This window comes from Callospermophilus lateralis, chromosome 3 (assembly GCF_048772815.1).
Source record: "Callospermophilus lateralis isolate mCalLat2 chromosome 3, mCalLat2.hap1, whole genome shotgun sequence".
In the NCBI taxonomy this organism is placed as follows: Eukaryota; Metazoa; Chordata; class Mammalia; order Rodentia; family Sciuridae; genus Callospermophilus; species Callospermophilus lateralis.
This window is the reverse complement of record NC_135307.1, coordinates 114,199,647-114,215,781: the sequence shown is the minus strand read 5'-3', so window position 1 is coordinate 114,215,781 and position 16,135 is coordinate 114,199,647. Positions and strand designations below refer to the sequence as shown.

The following is a 16,135-nucleotide window of genomic DNA, read 5'->3' as shown; positions in this document are numbered from 1 at the left end:
TTCTGTTCAATATCCAACTGTGAGACACTGTCAAGAGGCAATTTAAAGTCATTGGTTGCACATCCTACTGCACTAATCGTGGCTGTAACCCATCACGAGATCCCCTGATATTTGCATTGTGACCTGCTTATCAGTTAGCAAAACAAATATTTTACTTTACCCCTACTTCATTCTGTAGTGTCTCTGTTCTCTTTGTTTGAAAGCTTCTATAAATAACATGCTGAAGAGCGGTTCCCTTTGGCTAGTAGCCCTGGCAGTGAGGATTTATTTCTTTCTAGTTTCCATCATTTTCTAAATTTTCTATAGTAAACATGCACATTTATAATTTTTAAAAAGTAAACTTAAAAGCTGAGCAGTTGTGATTAAAAATGTATACATTTCTATTTGCAGTAGCTAAAGAAACAATGTTTCATAGCTCTTTTCTGCACAGAGTATTTTGGCCACACACATTATGACTTTCAAAGCAACTTAGTAAATGCCTGTAGAGCAGACAGTTCAACCATTTCGTTTATTTAAAAGTTTTCTATCATCTACATATTTTTCCTTACTAATTACCTAATATTTTTATTAAAGTTGTGGCCAAGTTTGTTTGTTTGGTTTTTTTCCATGCTCTTGGTCTCACTTTATCCACAAATGAAGCCACAAAAAGTTTTGAAAATATAATCATCTCCCAAGTGTCATTAATTAATCACCAAGAATGGAGGCGGAGCAATCTGTGATACTGCTCCTATGACAGGAGTAAGGGAGGACTTCTGGATAGAAACGTACGGAAAGAACTACTTACATTCTGTGCCAGGGTCCTCTTGGCTGGCACTATTGTGGGACAGATCTACAGAGCTGTATCCAGTCACCCGAGCAGCATTTAGAAATGCATAGTTTACTTGACAGCATTTGCAAATTACATCTTTTCCTCGGAGGCACTTATACTAGGGAAATGCTTCCATATGCTAAGTCTGGACACATCATTGTGAGGAGGGAGAAAAGAGATGTCTTTTAGTAGCTACTTTTCATATACATACTAAACTACAATATGCACAAATTAATAATGCTGTCCCGTAAGAATTTGCCATAAATAATATTCTAATCTTTCTGCTAAAGATTGGGAGTAGATTTTACCACGAGACAATGGGTCAGCAAGAAATCAACTATGATATATCTAAGGAATGAAAACAATTTAATAACAATCATAAATCTTATGTTAATGAGAACTATATCCTTTCTCTTAATTCCTTTGTGTTTCTTAAAGTCCCAGGAGGAAACAATTTCCAACTTCAAATTCTAAAACATATACTTCTGTCGAACTTATTTCTATCTTGACTGGAAAGCAGGTGTTGGCAAACTGTAGCCAGTGGGCCATATCTAGCTCACCACCTGATCTTTACAAATAAAGCTTTATTGGCACACAGTCATGCTTGTTTATTTGCATATTGTTTCTGGCTGCCTTTGTGCTACAAAGGCAGAGTTGAGTGATTGTGACAGACATTTCAGCCCAGAAATCCTGAAATATTAAATAGCTCTTTATGGAAAAGCATTGCCTGATTTCTAATTTCTCATCTTGTTAGAATAAACAGATACTACTACTGCCAGCACTGCCTTGCACCAGGATGACAGCCACATTGTACAAAGCTCCAAAAACATTAAAAAGAAATCCACCACCCAAGAAAGCATTGACTGTTTTCTTCTCTTGGATAAACAGCAATGACCTTGGCAGCCCAAAAGGTATACATTTATTATATTCAACACCTGTTCTAAAATGTATGTCCTCCAAATAAAGAGATCTATAAATAACTTTTTAAAAAGTTTTTTCAAAATCTTCCACTGAAAATTTTTAATACTATTTTGACAAGGAGATGCTATATAACAAAATGTGGTACTTTTTACTTGGCGTTTTAATTCAACATCCTACATAACTCAAAAAAATTTTTTTCATTTCTTGGAACACTTTAAGAAGGATGAAGGGAACTTTTGCTCCAGCTGTATCATTCAGGTCAACTTGGAAGAATATGAGAGACAGCAAAAGTCACTTATAAAATATTTTTAGCTAAAAGTGTCTATTTGAGCAAGAACAACAAAAAGAATATTGGTTTGAGGAGTCACTTATTAACAATCACAATAATTCTAAACATGAATAAATGACTTAAAAATAAAAACGGACAGTTGTCTTTTTTGATTATTGAAATTATGAATGGAGATGAGGCAGTGGGTGATACAAATTTCCAAGCAAATCTAGCAAATAATGCTTAGACCTTGGCCAAGTTTTTCATTCAGTCAGTCAGTTAATCATTAAACAAGAATTTTATTGAGCACCTACAAAATGCTAGTCTCTATCCCAGAACTAGGATTTGTGGCAATGAATGGTACCAGTAAGATTCCACCTTCATAGAGCTGATTCCTAGTGGAGGATACAGAACAATAGAAGATTATTCCTGGCTAGAAAGAACAGAGACAGAACATAATCCATTGACCTAAAAGAAACAAGACTAAACAAACAAGAACACCAAGAACTGCTCTGGGAAGGGTCATGTCTGGCCACACCTGTGCGAGTGATCCCTTCTCTTGGTTCCCATGTTCCCCCAAACTTCCCACATGAAAAGACCCAGCACCTCATCTCTGCTTAGATATAAATGGCTGCTCTTCTCTCCGGAATCTGGATTTCCCCACAGGTAGATAACAGGGAATCCCAGTAGCAGAGGGGATTTTAGGACATCCTCTGAGTCCTATCATCATCTATTTCTGAGGAAACACTGGTCACATAGGTGCTGTGTAGTGGGACATCATCAGGCGTGCTGGGCTGGGTGGAGCGCTCACTCACTAAACAGCACACAGAACCTGAGGGACGCTCAGCAGGTACTGTCCATGTGCGTCCACCCTTCTCCACCGGGCCCTGGGACTAGGAGGCTGGCCTTTGGGGACCACAGCAGGGGTTTCTTTGTCTTCTGGTCAGATGTGGCCAAAGGGAGTCACCAGCACAGCAGAGACGGGGTAGGAGGAAAGAGAAGGCCAGGTCCTTCCTTCCCAGCTCCCTCCCTGCCTGGCTCTGTGCCTCTACCAAAGATCATGGCTGCCTGTTAGGGGGTCCTCTCACATAGTCACAGCTCTCTCCAATCTTCTCATGCCCTTGACTTGAAGTTGCCCCTGGAAGAATAAACACTCCCCCATGCCTCGGTGGTTCTTCTATCCCTTCCAGTGCCTTCAACCTGCTCTCACTGTCCTCTCTTGAACTGTCCCTTCTAGGAACGCAGGCGCAAAGCTGGCACTGCCCTCAGGTCAGAGACTGATTCTGGACACCAGGTCTGTGTTTAAGCTCCAGGGATTTAGAAAGGATGGGTGAACTGGTGAATATTCTGGAAATGGTGCTTCCTCTTAGAACCAGCAGTAACTCACCTCCAAACAGAACAAAACCCAGGAAGGTAACCAGAGTGACTCCAGAGCCTCCGGCAGAGAAGAAAGGGCCCAGGATGGCCGTGACCTACCTTCCTGTGTTCAGTGGAGTGCTGCGGGCAAACGAGCTGGAGTCCAAGCAGCAGAAGGGAACCCAGGACCCTGGGAAGAAAAAAGAGCAAGAGGCAGGGCTGTGAGAACACAGTTGGCAGTGGCACCAGAGCGAGGCAGCATCCCCGGCTACCACTGCAAGGGAGAAAACAGTCCCGTCTGGTCCTTGGAAAGAACCCCGTGAAGATGCAAAGGACATGCCCCACACCAGGGAGGCGGCCTGTGCTGAGGCAGGGCCATGGCATGGGGCAGATGTAGGATCAACGCCCAGCCTACCACTCACCAGCCAGGCCCTATTACATTTAGGCATTTAACTCTCTTTTAAAATGGGGATGACCACAGAAGCCGGCTCAGAAGCGTGGAGGAGGTATGGACAAGGTAGTCACCATGCTGGAGACAGAGGACGTGCTAGTGCATGTGTGCCCTGTGAGGGGCAGTGAGATCAGCCTCAGAGGGGGGGCTCGGAGCCTGACCAGGGAAGCTCCCCTCCTCACAGCCCACGCTTCCTTTGGAGCCTATCCTCGGCCCATTCTTAGCCCTTTGGTATCACACATGTTCTCCATGCATTAGGATGGGATTAGCTGTGTTAAGCCCCACTGTCACCAGCCCAAGTTAGGACCTGTCATCACATACAGAAAGGTGTAGAAGTAGGAGCCGGCTGGCCCAAGACAGCAGTGTGCCAGAGAGAGTGTGAGGCTTTGATTACACATGAAGACGACAACCGCAACACCCCGACTCCCATCTGGGTGAGCCTGGGTAAGTTAGTATCTGTAAGCCTCAAACACTCTCATCTTCTGTAAGGGTCACTGAATGTGGCAGAGGTGAAAACACCCAGCACAAATCATCGGTGTCCTTATTTTAAGCATCCCTGAAAAGAGGCATATTTTGAAAGGTTTCTAGGGCTTAACCCTGAGGGCAATTCAGTTAACCACCACAGTGGTTCCCCTTTTGAGGTCTCCAACAGAGCTGAGAGATACAGAAGAGGGCCCGGTCCTGTGGGACTGGAGGTGAGGAAAACCCACCTGAGTCTGGGAGGTAAGGGCTGTGGAGTCAGGTGACGCTTCCACCCACCTCTAGAATCCAAAACTACCACCTGACCCCCCCCACACACTTTAAGGCTACAATCGCAACACCACCACTGCCATCTCATGTAAATGAATCGAGACCCCAGAAGAACACACAGGATGGACACAGATAGACTGATAGACTAAAGGGCATGTGATGAGGAGCAGGGAATGAAGGGCACAGTACCAAGGTGCCAAATGCATCCTTCCTGTTCTTAGAGCTGTGGCTGAAAACCAAAGGCACTAAGTATGTGCATTTTCCAAAGAGAGGGGCTGCCTGTCTATTCAAGACCTTCAAAAGGGGTGTCCCCATCCAAAGCTGCAGCCCCTCACCCACCTTTAGGCACAAGAAGGACGTAGTGATCCCCTAAAAAGTGGGAGGTGCCTGTGGAATATAGGAACTGGGGGGGGGGCAGGATGGGTCAAAAGGGGTTAGCCAGCCCTCACACTTATGGCCCCAGGGCATGTTGAAGCAGGGAACCCCAGTGAGGGGGTGGGTCTCCAAAGGACAGGCAAAAGTGCCTGAGAGGAGAATCTGGAACTTAGATGTCCACCAGCCGAGAACAGCAGCACCATATCCCAACGGGCAACAGTCCCACTGGGATTGCCTCTGCCCAGCTGCCCCTCCTCTCCACCCCTCTGCTCCATCCTGGAGGAATTAACATGGCAAAGTGAATGGGCAGGGCAGGGTGCAGTATGAAGAGCCCACTTCCCCACTACAGGCTAGACCAGGTCCAGCTCAGAAGATGAGAAACTGAAAAGCTTTTATCTGACCAGACTTCTTTTTTAATGTAGAGCATTATAATTATAGACAACACCCTTCTAGTCAAAGGATCTATTTGCAAAAATTTAGTGTGAAATTAGAGGTGAAAGAATCAAGACTCTGTAACTTGCTGAGGTTCTACACCAGTGCTATGCAGTAGAATTTTCCACAATGATGCAAACCTCCCCCTAGCCTGTCCAATGCACAGATACAAGGAGCTGTGCAGTTCAGTACACAGAAAGCTAATGGTGCAGGTCTACATGTTAAGTCCTGGGTTAATTCAAAAAATGACTTACTAAAAGGATAATTATTGAACCAACTTTGAACTTTTTAATATTTGAAAATGATCCCATTAAGCCTGCAATGGATCAGAAGAGTTGCCCAAGATGTCCTCCAGTGACAGGGCAGGGGCATCTAAAGAGAATGGATCTCCAGGCGGTGGTGAGAAAAATTAAGTTATTTTCTAGTTGTATCCTTACTAGACCCAGTTTGTCCCCTAAGGCAAGAACATGTGCATCATAACTTGGGAATATATACTCCTAGGTTGCAAGACCTCACTTGGGCAAATCATCTTCTCACCTCAGTTTCCTTATCTGTAAAACAGGAATATGATATAAGCTGTCCTGCCAACCTGAAGTGATGTAATGTTTGAGCAAGCACATTATGAACCTGTGCCTATAAATCTGAATCATTTGTAACACATTCTGGCACTGGGTACTCATTTAAAAAGAAAACCAGATTGGTGTGGTTTCATTAAAAAAACAAACAGCAGCTCCATAAACGCGTTACACCTCGGCCCCTCAAAGCTCTTGGCACACGCCATAGCCACATATTTGTAATGTGCTCAGGAGCAGCTTTGTGCCTCCACTGGCCCCAGGTTGCATCCACAGCACTCAGGAGGACTTGGGCAGAAGAAGGAGTGAAAGGTCCTCTAAGACACACTCCAGGTTTCCCTCCGTGTTAGAGGAACTGCGTTTCACGCTGTCAACTCTATGGCTTCCCTCGCCTCCTTAAGGTCTCTGCTCAAATGTCTGTCTCCAGAAGCCTTCCCTGACCCTACATAAAACTGCTACCTCTCCCAGCCCTACTTCTTTTCCTCCATAGTACTTACTGTCTCATATGCCGTGTCTTCCCATATCTTTGTTTAAACTTCTCCCTTTGCCCACGTTGAACATAAGTGTGACGAGATTGGGGAGTTTATTTTGCCTACTACCTAGAAAGAGCTCAATGCACTGAGTGTACACCAGTAATCCCAGCCTTGGCAACTAAGTGAGATCCTGTCTCAAAATAAAATTAAAAGGCTGTGGTTCCACAGTAGAGTGCTTGCCTAGTATGTGTCAAGCCCTGGGTTCAATGTCAAGTATCACCAAAAAAAAAAAAAAAAGTACAGAATTAATTAAATGATGTTTTACTATCCTGATGACCTCGGGAATCTCAAGATAACTGGATGCATATATTTTAAAATTCTAAAGTAACTTCATCAGAAGCTCTTAAAAGTTTATTTTTTTTAAATGAGGAATTTGTAAAATTCAGTTCTCCTTTTCAATTTCTATGTGACCCCCTCCCCCCACAACAATTCTAAGATTCGGCAGCAAAATGGTGCCTCTTGCTGGTGCTCTTGTTGCAAAAATGCAACACGAGTTATAGTTCCATGTTCAAACAGTCCTTTTCTTCATGGAACTGGGACCCCGGTGGTGCTAAAACGCATAGAGGTACCCAACAAAATTCACTCTGGGATAAAATCTGAGTTATTCAATGGGCTCTGCTCTAAATGGAATAAAATAAATTCCCCCAGAGGGGAAATTATTCTTCAGGCTGCAATAACAGCAGCCAGAGCAATATATAACCCCAGGGGCCAGAGGAAACCCTGCCAGAGGCTGAAGGTTTCCCACCCCTGCTTGGCAGCTCCTCTCTGGCTACCCCACCCTGCTCACACATACCTCGCTAATTGGTAGTCTGTAGCCATGCCCACACCTCTCCAAAATACCGACAATCTAGCCCAAATCCTTGTTCTTCCTGACCCAATTTGAAATTACTGTTGGGGGAACGAGAGTGCGTGTGTGTGTGTGTGTGTGTGTGTGTGTGTGTGTCTATGCGCGCAGCTCGTGTGTTATTTCACTTGGATAGTTTGCTTTGGCACACAGCTCCCAGCTTGCAACGTTTTGACAGATTGAAGGCTACCAGGGCCTTTGGCAAACAAATCACACCTCCCCTCCAAGCGGCGGGGGAAGCCACATTCCTACCAAGACTTTCCGATTCACCTTGCAGTCGAAACTACCCAACGTTTCACACTGATCCAAAAAAAAAAAAAAAATAGTTACACCATTTACCCACTGCTATTCTAGACTTTAAGCACTCTATCATTTCATTTCCTCATGTAGAAAATAATGCTCATTGAAATCTGATACAAGATTTCCATCATGGAACCAGGACTCTGGGCTTCTGTATTTGCCTTGGCCAAGCCCACTCCCCTCGTCCCCCACACTCAACCATCCTCAACTCCAGTGACCATGTTACAGCCACTGTGTACCTCAGAGGCCCTTGATGAACTCAACACCACCTGAGTGTATCAAGTATCAAAATAAAGAAAAACAGGGGAAAAAAATCTTTTTTTTCTTCAGTTAATACATATAAAGAGGGGCTGGGGTTGTAGCTCAGTGGTTGAGCACATGCCTTGCACACGTGAGGCACTGGTACCATATAAAATAAATAAATTAGTAAAACAAAGGTATTGTTCCATGTTCAACTAAAAAAGTTTTTTTTTAAAAAAAGAAATACATAGAAAGAGATATTTTGAGAGCAACCTGATCATTAATAAAATTATGCCGACCATAGCAAAGGAGAACGAAAGCCTTAGCATTGAAGTGCTGAAGTGATATCCCCCTTAGTACACTCTGAAGATAAAAGGTTTTATTTGCTAAGCCTGCATGCTTTACCGTGTTCAGTTCGGCCTCTGCCTTCCGGGCAGCACTTAAAGAGTAAATGCAGTGAGGGAGGGAGATGGGTCACAGCTGGCTATAGCCAGATGACTTGAAGGCACCTCTGATCTCAAAGTTTGCAAGTAGTATTTCATTTAACCTTTACGACCCTTCTCTAGAACACTTATTAGACCGATTTTGCAGGTGAGGAAATTGAGGTACAAAGAGGCTAGACTTAGATTTATCCAAAGCCCATGTGCCTATTAAGTGGCAAAACCTGATTTCAAATGCCAGCAGTCAGACCCTTGGCCCCAATTCTCAAACCGCTGTAGTTGGGGGCCTCATTAGAACACAACATTTTTTTTTAAATAAACCAAACATTTGCCATTTTATTGCATTCATTTTCTTTCCCATCCTGTATGAGGTTGTGGCTTTAGTACCCCCCACTACCCCCCACCCCCACCAGCTATTACATATAAGAACCACCAGGAAATAAAATAGATGGCAATATGGCCTCATTTGTCCAACCTCACTAAAGGACATTCCAAGTTTCAAAATAAATGAAGCAAACCATGTAAATCCCAAATGTTTTTTTTAAAAATGCATTCTGTTTATTTCCTCGGCTCTCTTATGCTGGGTATCTCGAAGTTAAGTAACTTTTCACCAGTGTGCACCCAACGTGTGCAACACCAGGTTCTGGTTTTTAGAGCACAGGTGGTCTCTAAGCACAATGAATCCAGGATCCAGAGTCTCAGACACCTGGAGCTTTTAAATCCTGTAGGCACTCTGCTGTTCTGTCCCTCTCTTCCCACTGTCAGGGATTGCTGACTGCACCCTGACGCGCCTGCATCCCCAACTCCCTTCAATCCATCTTTAGAAAACCAAGCTTCTGCCAAACCAAGACCAAAGAGGCTTTGGGGAAAGGCCTGCCTAGCCCATGTGCAATAAAGTGTTTCTATTTTACAGGACTTAAAGATACCTATTCTAACTGCATACTGGTTTTTATTGCTTATTTCCAGGTTCTCAATGCTTGCAGCCATTTGTGTTTCCTGGACCAGGGCCTCGGGAAATGTGAGGCATTCTGTCACAGCATGGCTTGTTCAGATGCGACACCCTTTGGTCAATCTCCCTGCTAAGTGGTAAATTTCCTGAGAAGCTGCTTTCTGATACATCTTTGCAGTGAGAGGAACAATCAGCATAGTCTTGGTCCAACCTCAGGGTTAACAGAGATCAAATAAATCAAAGAAGGACAGAATGAAATGAAGGGAGGAAAAAGAAGAGAGAGGGAAAATATTATTCACACACAGTGATGCTGTGCTAGGGACACTTTTTTCCCAAGAAAGTGTTAAGTGTGTCCCAGGATTCCCTGCTGGAAAAACAGAAGACATGGGCAAAGGAAGGCAATCCTAAAAGAAAGATTTCTACCAGCTGGAGCTACTGGTTCCAATCTCTGGGGAGTCAAGCCAGTGTTAACCTGATGCATATAGATCCACCTGGAGATGGAATAGGTCACTGGCAGTCCAGTGATCACACCTTGACTCCATTCAAGCTGTTTTGGTACAGAATGTTCTAGCAAACCCCACAGTCAAGTACTGAGTGATGAGGACAGGGTCCAGGTACAGGGTTCTGCCAGGCAGAAAGAAAAATCAATATAGTCTGGATGCTTGCCGTCATTTTATAGGTAGGGGTTTGCCAGGGCAGTCCTCCAAAAAACTGTTTTATTTCCTCCTGGTCTCTGCCTACCCTTCAGATGGCTCCTACCAGGCTTCCCACAGACAAGACCCCAGCAGGTTCTTCCCTTGTGTTCTTGTGTGCCTTTCCCACCTGAGTTGTGCTCCGATGGTGCCATCCACATTCCCAAACCTGTTAATGCCAGTTGCTAGTGCTTTGTAATTACATGAAATACCCAGACTCAGTACTCAGACCCATGAAACAGACCAAGAAAGAAAGAGAAGTTGTTAGTTGTTTTTGCAAAGTTGAATGCTTTGGAAAGACTCAATAAGGGCAAGAAGCCAAGAAAGAAAGAAAAAAAAAAAAAAAACTGCTGGCAAATTAGGTGTGGATGAGACAACTGCAAATAATTAGGGGCAAAAATAATAAAAACCTAGATTCATTCTGTAGTCAGATTGCTTTGCAAATGTCTTTAAATTTTCACCCCCCTCTAAAGAAACCCAAGTGGAAACCTCAGATGGTGCTTATGGGTACAGTTTGCGCAAGAAAGACAATCAGGGTTTCATGCTCAAAGAAAAGCCCTTGGCCCCACATCAAAAAATTGGTGAGTACATGTACATGTGTTTTAAGTTAGAAATAAACTGTTTAAGGTGTGTGTGTATCACTTGTATGATTTCCATGCTTTAACCTTCATCCATAATTAACTAACATCCTGGTCAAGATAAAATTTCTACCTTATTTCTTTCACATAAAAGGTCATTATTTATTCTTTCAATATTCAACCAATGTGTATTGAACACCAACTGGGGCTGGGGGCGGGGGGTGGGTTAGTTGCCAGCCACACAAATTCTGACCTGCCTCTTACTATGTGAAGTTCAGTATTTGACGCCCAGGCCTGGCCTCTTCCCCGATTTGCTCTCCCCCTTCTCTTTCCTCCCTTGTCCTCTTCCTCCTTCCTGAATTGTTCTCCTCCTTTTCCTTTCCACCTCCGGATCACTGTCAAAGGGACACTGATTGACCCCATGACCCTTCTAATTATCACATATTTCTTTACCCCTGGGGGGGAATTTCAGTTTTCACAAATCAATTATACCTCAAACATCACGGCTTTGGACTTGCTCACACATGCAAACACGTTTTCTTAGCCCCCTTCTCTCCTCCCTTCTGTCTTCAAGGTCTTTTGCAATGGCCCCAAGAGCGACCACCCCTCTCTGTCTCTCATTTCCTCAATCCCTTCTGGTTGTATTTCTAAGTGCAATAGCTGACAGGCATTAAAGTAATACTTTACTGAAGTATATATCAAGGAAAGGAAAAACCTTAAGTTTTCTAAGACTAAAACCAGACACTTGACCTAAGGCCATCAACTGTAAAACCCTTAAAATGATCCAGAACTTGCTTTCCTACGATCTATAAAAATCACCATCTAACCCTGTAATCGCTCTAATTACATCTGTATTTCTTCAAAAACTACTGTTCGAAATAAAAAAATCGCCAAATCAATTTTATTTCCTGCCAATTTAACCACCTCTTTGGCATTTAATGGTGTTGTTTTCCTCTATGTTTTCATTGGAAACATAAAATACGTCAGCTCTACTTAAGAACGCTAAGAGGCAAACTGAAGGGCATCTAACCAGGCTGGCCCTGGATATCTCGATGGTGGCCGTGGTAGGCAGCTATCATACTGACCATTCAGCATCTAGTGAGAAAGCTGTGTTTCCTTTCAATCAATTGCTGAACAAACAGATAGATATGATTGTGCCTACAAAAAAGGGGCAGGATTTGGAGCAAGTTTTTAAGAAATATAAACCCTTCTGTACCAGTTAGTGCCATTTCCTCCCTGAATTGTGACAGATGACAAACATTCTTAAATCAAGCTTTGACCTACCTTTTGGTCTAAGTGGATTTCACTCTCCCTGGAATTTTCATGGCATCCTGAATTTACCCAAGATTCAACGACCCTCCATCCAGCTCATCGAGAATTAAAATCTTTGTGTCTCTTCTGCTACTGGGTTAGACTGGGATTGTTTTTATTACTATGGACTCTGAGCAGGGCAGAACTACCGTTGCTACATTAATACTCAGGCTCTTCTGTCTCTTTCAATGAGGGGGAAACTGACTTTCTGCTTCTCTGTGGTTTGGCAAAAACTGGGGAGGGATTTTTAAACTAAATTTCTGCATATCAGAATCGTGAATCCCCTTAAAAGTTTTTTCCTCTCAGGGATTTTCTTGGCAGCTAACTCCTAATTGCAACCTGCTTTCTCTATAGGTAGAAAAATCTTGCAGCTTTTCCAATTAATCTTTAAGCATTTGGGTACATTGATTAAATAATAAAAATTCCTTAACTTGTGTTTGTGTGGGGTGGGGTATTTCTCAACTACCAATTTTGTCAAAGACCTCTCAGTCTGAAAGTAGTCACAGCCCTTTCCCCCAAGACATTTTGGAAAATATTCAAACAAAAGACCTCCTCTGGTTTCATTTTTATGTTTGTTTTTCTATTTAAAATATATTTACATGGCCCTAGAAACAGAGATGCAAAATGGTTAATGTGTACCTGGCTCATCAAAAAGGGGATGTTATGGAATCTCCTGTAGAATCCTCCAGCCTCATAATTCACATTTGCTTTCTGCAGCCCTGACAGCAGGACTCTTGGTGAAACGTCCTGCTGAGCCACTCTTTTCAAACAACCTCTCCAGTAGGACTCCAATGATGAAGGCCTATCAGGACTTCCAGAGCTCCACCACAAGGGTGGCAAGATCACATCCCCTTTCTGTTACTCCCACCCTGCTCATTTCTAATCTGTGGACATTTTTTTTTAAACAATGCACAATTGGAGGTGAGTCCAGCCTGTGGCTCTCAAAGGAAGATGGGCATCATATCCCATGCATGCTCAGCTCCTCATGGAAGGCTGTTTGCAGGGGCGTCAATTAGAATTCTAGGACATCAAGGGAAATTTTGCAAAAAAAAAAAAATTCCCAAGAAATGCCCTTCCCATTCAGCCTGGATTGCCACATTTTTGAGGATCCTTAAGTATTCTTAGGAATCTTTTTTTGATGACGGCCAGATTTCTACCTGCTTACCATATAGTGAACCCACCTCTCATCCTATGCTGGCTCTTTCTGATCCCATTCAATATCTGAGTGTGTCCTCTACTTTTCTGGGTTCACTGGGTCATAGTGTTGTAATATACTGTGGTCCTGAAGCTCCAAAGGATCCAATGACATTTCTCACTGCTCTATGGTTTTATAACAGTATTTTGGGACTTCCACAAACTAGATGCATAGTTCATTTCTTGAAATGTATTTTAAATTTTTTAAAACTGTAGTTTTTAAAAACACACAAACAAATTTATATTATACAGCAAACATTAACCTTGAAGAGAACACCAAGCATTAACTTGGGCTGCCTGTTGATGGGTACATATACACAGGCCTCAGAGTGAGATTGTCCTGCCTTCTCTGCATGTATCTGATAATGCAGTGACTACGTCATTGACGAAAAGATCTATTATTCTCTGAAGGATTTTGGATTTCAAGCCTGCACATATCTGCTCATGTAAAATTATACAAGCAGGTACATACTAAGGCACATACATGAACTCTACTTGGTTAAATGTCAGGTATGGGCCCCAAAGCATCTGTTTGGGTAATCACATGTGATACCCTCATAATAACATGCTATAGACCATTTTAGTTTTTGGTGTAAGTTCCAGGCATTTTAGACTAATGCGTGGTCATAGGGTGGAGAAAACTACAAGAAGCCAGGCACGGTGGAGCACATTTATAATCTCAGCAGGTTGGTAGGCTGAGGCAGGAGGATCCCAAGTTCAAAGCCAGCCTCAACAATGGCAAGGCACTAAGCAACTCAGTAAGATCTGTCTCTAAATAAAAAAATACAAAATAGGACTGGGGATGTGGCTCAGTGGTCGAGTGCCCCTGAGTCCAGTCCCTAGTAACCCCCTACCCGCAAAGAAAGACTACAAGATATCCTAAATGATTCCACTTTGAAAAAGAAAGTTCTTCTTCCCTTCTTTCAGTATTCTCAATCAATTTATTTAAAGAGCATCCCAAGTAGAAGAAGGGGATGGGGGAGGGAGAGACAGGATAAAAGGAAAACAGGGGAATGAATCTGACCTAACTTTCCTATGGACATAAATGAATATACCACGGTGAATCTTACCATTATGTATATCCACGAGACACTCATTTAAAACAAACAAACAAATGTAAGTAAATAGTGGAAAGATCAGTAGAGTAGAGGAAAGGGAACGGGGTGGGGGGGAGGGAGGAAGGAGAGGGTAAGGATAAATACTGGGGACTGAATTGAAGCAAATTATAGTCCATGAATTTACAATTCTGTCAAAATGAATCCCAATGTTATGTATAACTAATATGAATCAATAAAAAGTGAAGGGAAAAAAATAAAGAGCATCCCAAGATAGTAAAATGACCTTCATCACAGAATTGTTACCAACTGCTGCAAATGCTTACCTGTATGCACACAGGTTTTCTTAACGCTGTGAGGCTAAAATGAATGCAAATTAAACTAGACACTGAGGCAGATGTATAAGCTGTTATCCAGAAATCTGACTTCAAATTTTGGTGTTCATCACAATAGATTCACGAATCTCAGTGTGCCCATGTTATAAATTTGGATTTATGTTAATAAAATTGTTAATAAAATACTGTCATTGTCTATTTTATATACTGAGAACTTATGTGGGATTTTGACCAAAGAATCTCAAACAGCCTGTCAGCTTTTTTAAAAAGTCTGAGGGCTGGGACTACAGCTAAATGTAGCATATCTGCCAGCATGTATGAGGCTCTGGGTTCCACGCCCAGCACCATAAACAAAAAAAGTCTGAAAATAACCCAAATAACATGGGTTACAGTTCCAGTGCTTGGAGTCTTTAACCTGATTCTGCACAGAAAGGAAGGTTACGGGCAAGATTTAAGTTCTCTGAGCACTGGTTTTCTGATGTACAAAGTGGGGATAATAATACTTGCTCAACTTACTATGCAGTGTTGATACAAGAATCAAATTTTAAAATGCAGGTGGAGGTCACAGAAGTTTGATCAGAAGGGACCAGAGAAGGCATCTTTTAATAATACCAGATGGATTAGGTCAAAATCTGGCGGGGGTTGGTGGCGTGTAACCAGGACTATTTTGAAAGTTTTTCAAATAATTCTATTATACAAACCATAAGAACTCACTGATCTGATCCCACTTTTGATTTAAAAAAAAAATTGAGGCTTAGAGAATATCTTCTAGAAAATAGCAGACCCTTTCCCTAGCCACCAACCTCAGCATATCAACTACCACACATATTGTCCATATTGTATCAAAATATAGTGCCAGGCTCACTCTTAAGACCAATACTTTAATTATTGTAAGAAGCCATATGAGAAAACACAAATGTCAAACCTCTTTTTCTCCTGGAGTTATTTCCTTTGTCTTTTTCTGTTTTTTTGTTTATGTGCAGTCCTGGGGAGGGAACCCAGGGCCTCATGCAAGCTAGGCAGGTGACCTACCACCAAGCCACACCCCCAGCTCCTGTTTTCTCTTTAAGAGCTTCTTCACTTACCCAAGAGAGCCCTTGAAATGGGAAACCATGGTGTTAAGGGTCCAGGCTGATGCAAGGGCTCCTCAGAGGTGTTGCCAATTCTCCTCCACAGGTGGGAGCGCTGTTCAATTCCTACAGAAATGAACAATGTTATTTTTAGCATCATATTCTTAGGAAGATTCTAGAGCCTCACCAGGTCAATGAAACCAGAAGTGAACTGATGGAAGATACTGAGATAACAATAATGCCACTACCAGTTATGAGTACCAGGATTTCCCAGTCAAAATATGCCTATGCATGAACATGAGGTGGCAGGTTTACAGAACTTCAGCATGGCACCTGACCCCCAGAGGATGGTCAATAAATTGCTCTCAGTATGATTAGCTCTGACTTGAAATGACAGGGGAATTGGTATTAGGCAAACCAGCACTGGAAACCTGGCTCTGTCATAGGTTACCCGGCTATAGAGAGCCATTTCTCATCTTGGTTGTCCTAACTGTACAATGTGCATGACAATAAAAAAGTGCTGATACAATGCTATGAAGTGGATGAACACTGAAAACATACAAGTGGAAGAAAACAGGCACAAAAGAGAATACATCATATGATTCTATCATGGGTAATTCCCAGGGGTTAGGGGATAGGGGGAGTTAATGGGAGGGTACAA

The 16,135-nt window shown here is 42.7% G+C and overlaps 1 protein-coding gene across 1 annotated transcript in view; it reads right to left on the bottom strand.

Moving 5' to 3' along the window:
• Thsd4 (thrombospondin type 1 domain containing 4) overlaps positions 1-16,135 on the bottom strand; it is a 598,160-nt gene that overhangs the window by 557,378 nt on the left and 24,647 nt on the right. The window contains exons 2-3 of the mRNA XM_077109034.1: positions 15,490-15,600; positions 3,474-3,543 (exon numbers count right to left, since the gene is read on the bottom strand). Of these exons, the coding sequence (XP_076965149.1) occupies positions 3,474-3,543; positions 15,490-15,518 (99 nt within the window). The 5' untranslated portion in view covers positions 15,519-15,600. The remainder of the gene's footprint in view (positions 1-3,473; positions 3,544-15,489; positions 15,601-16,135) is intronic.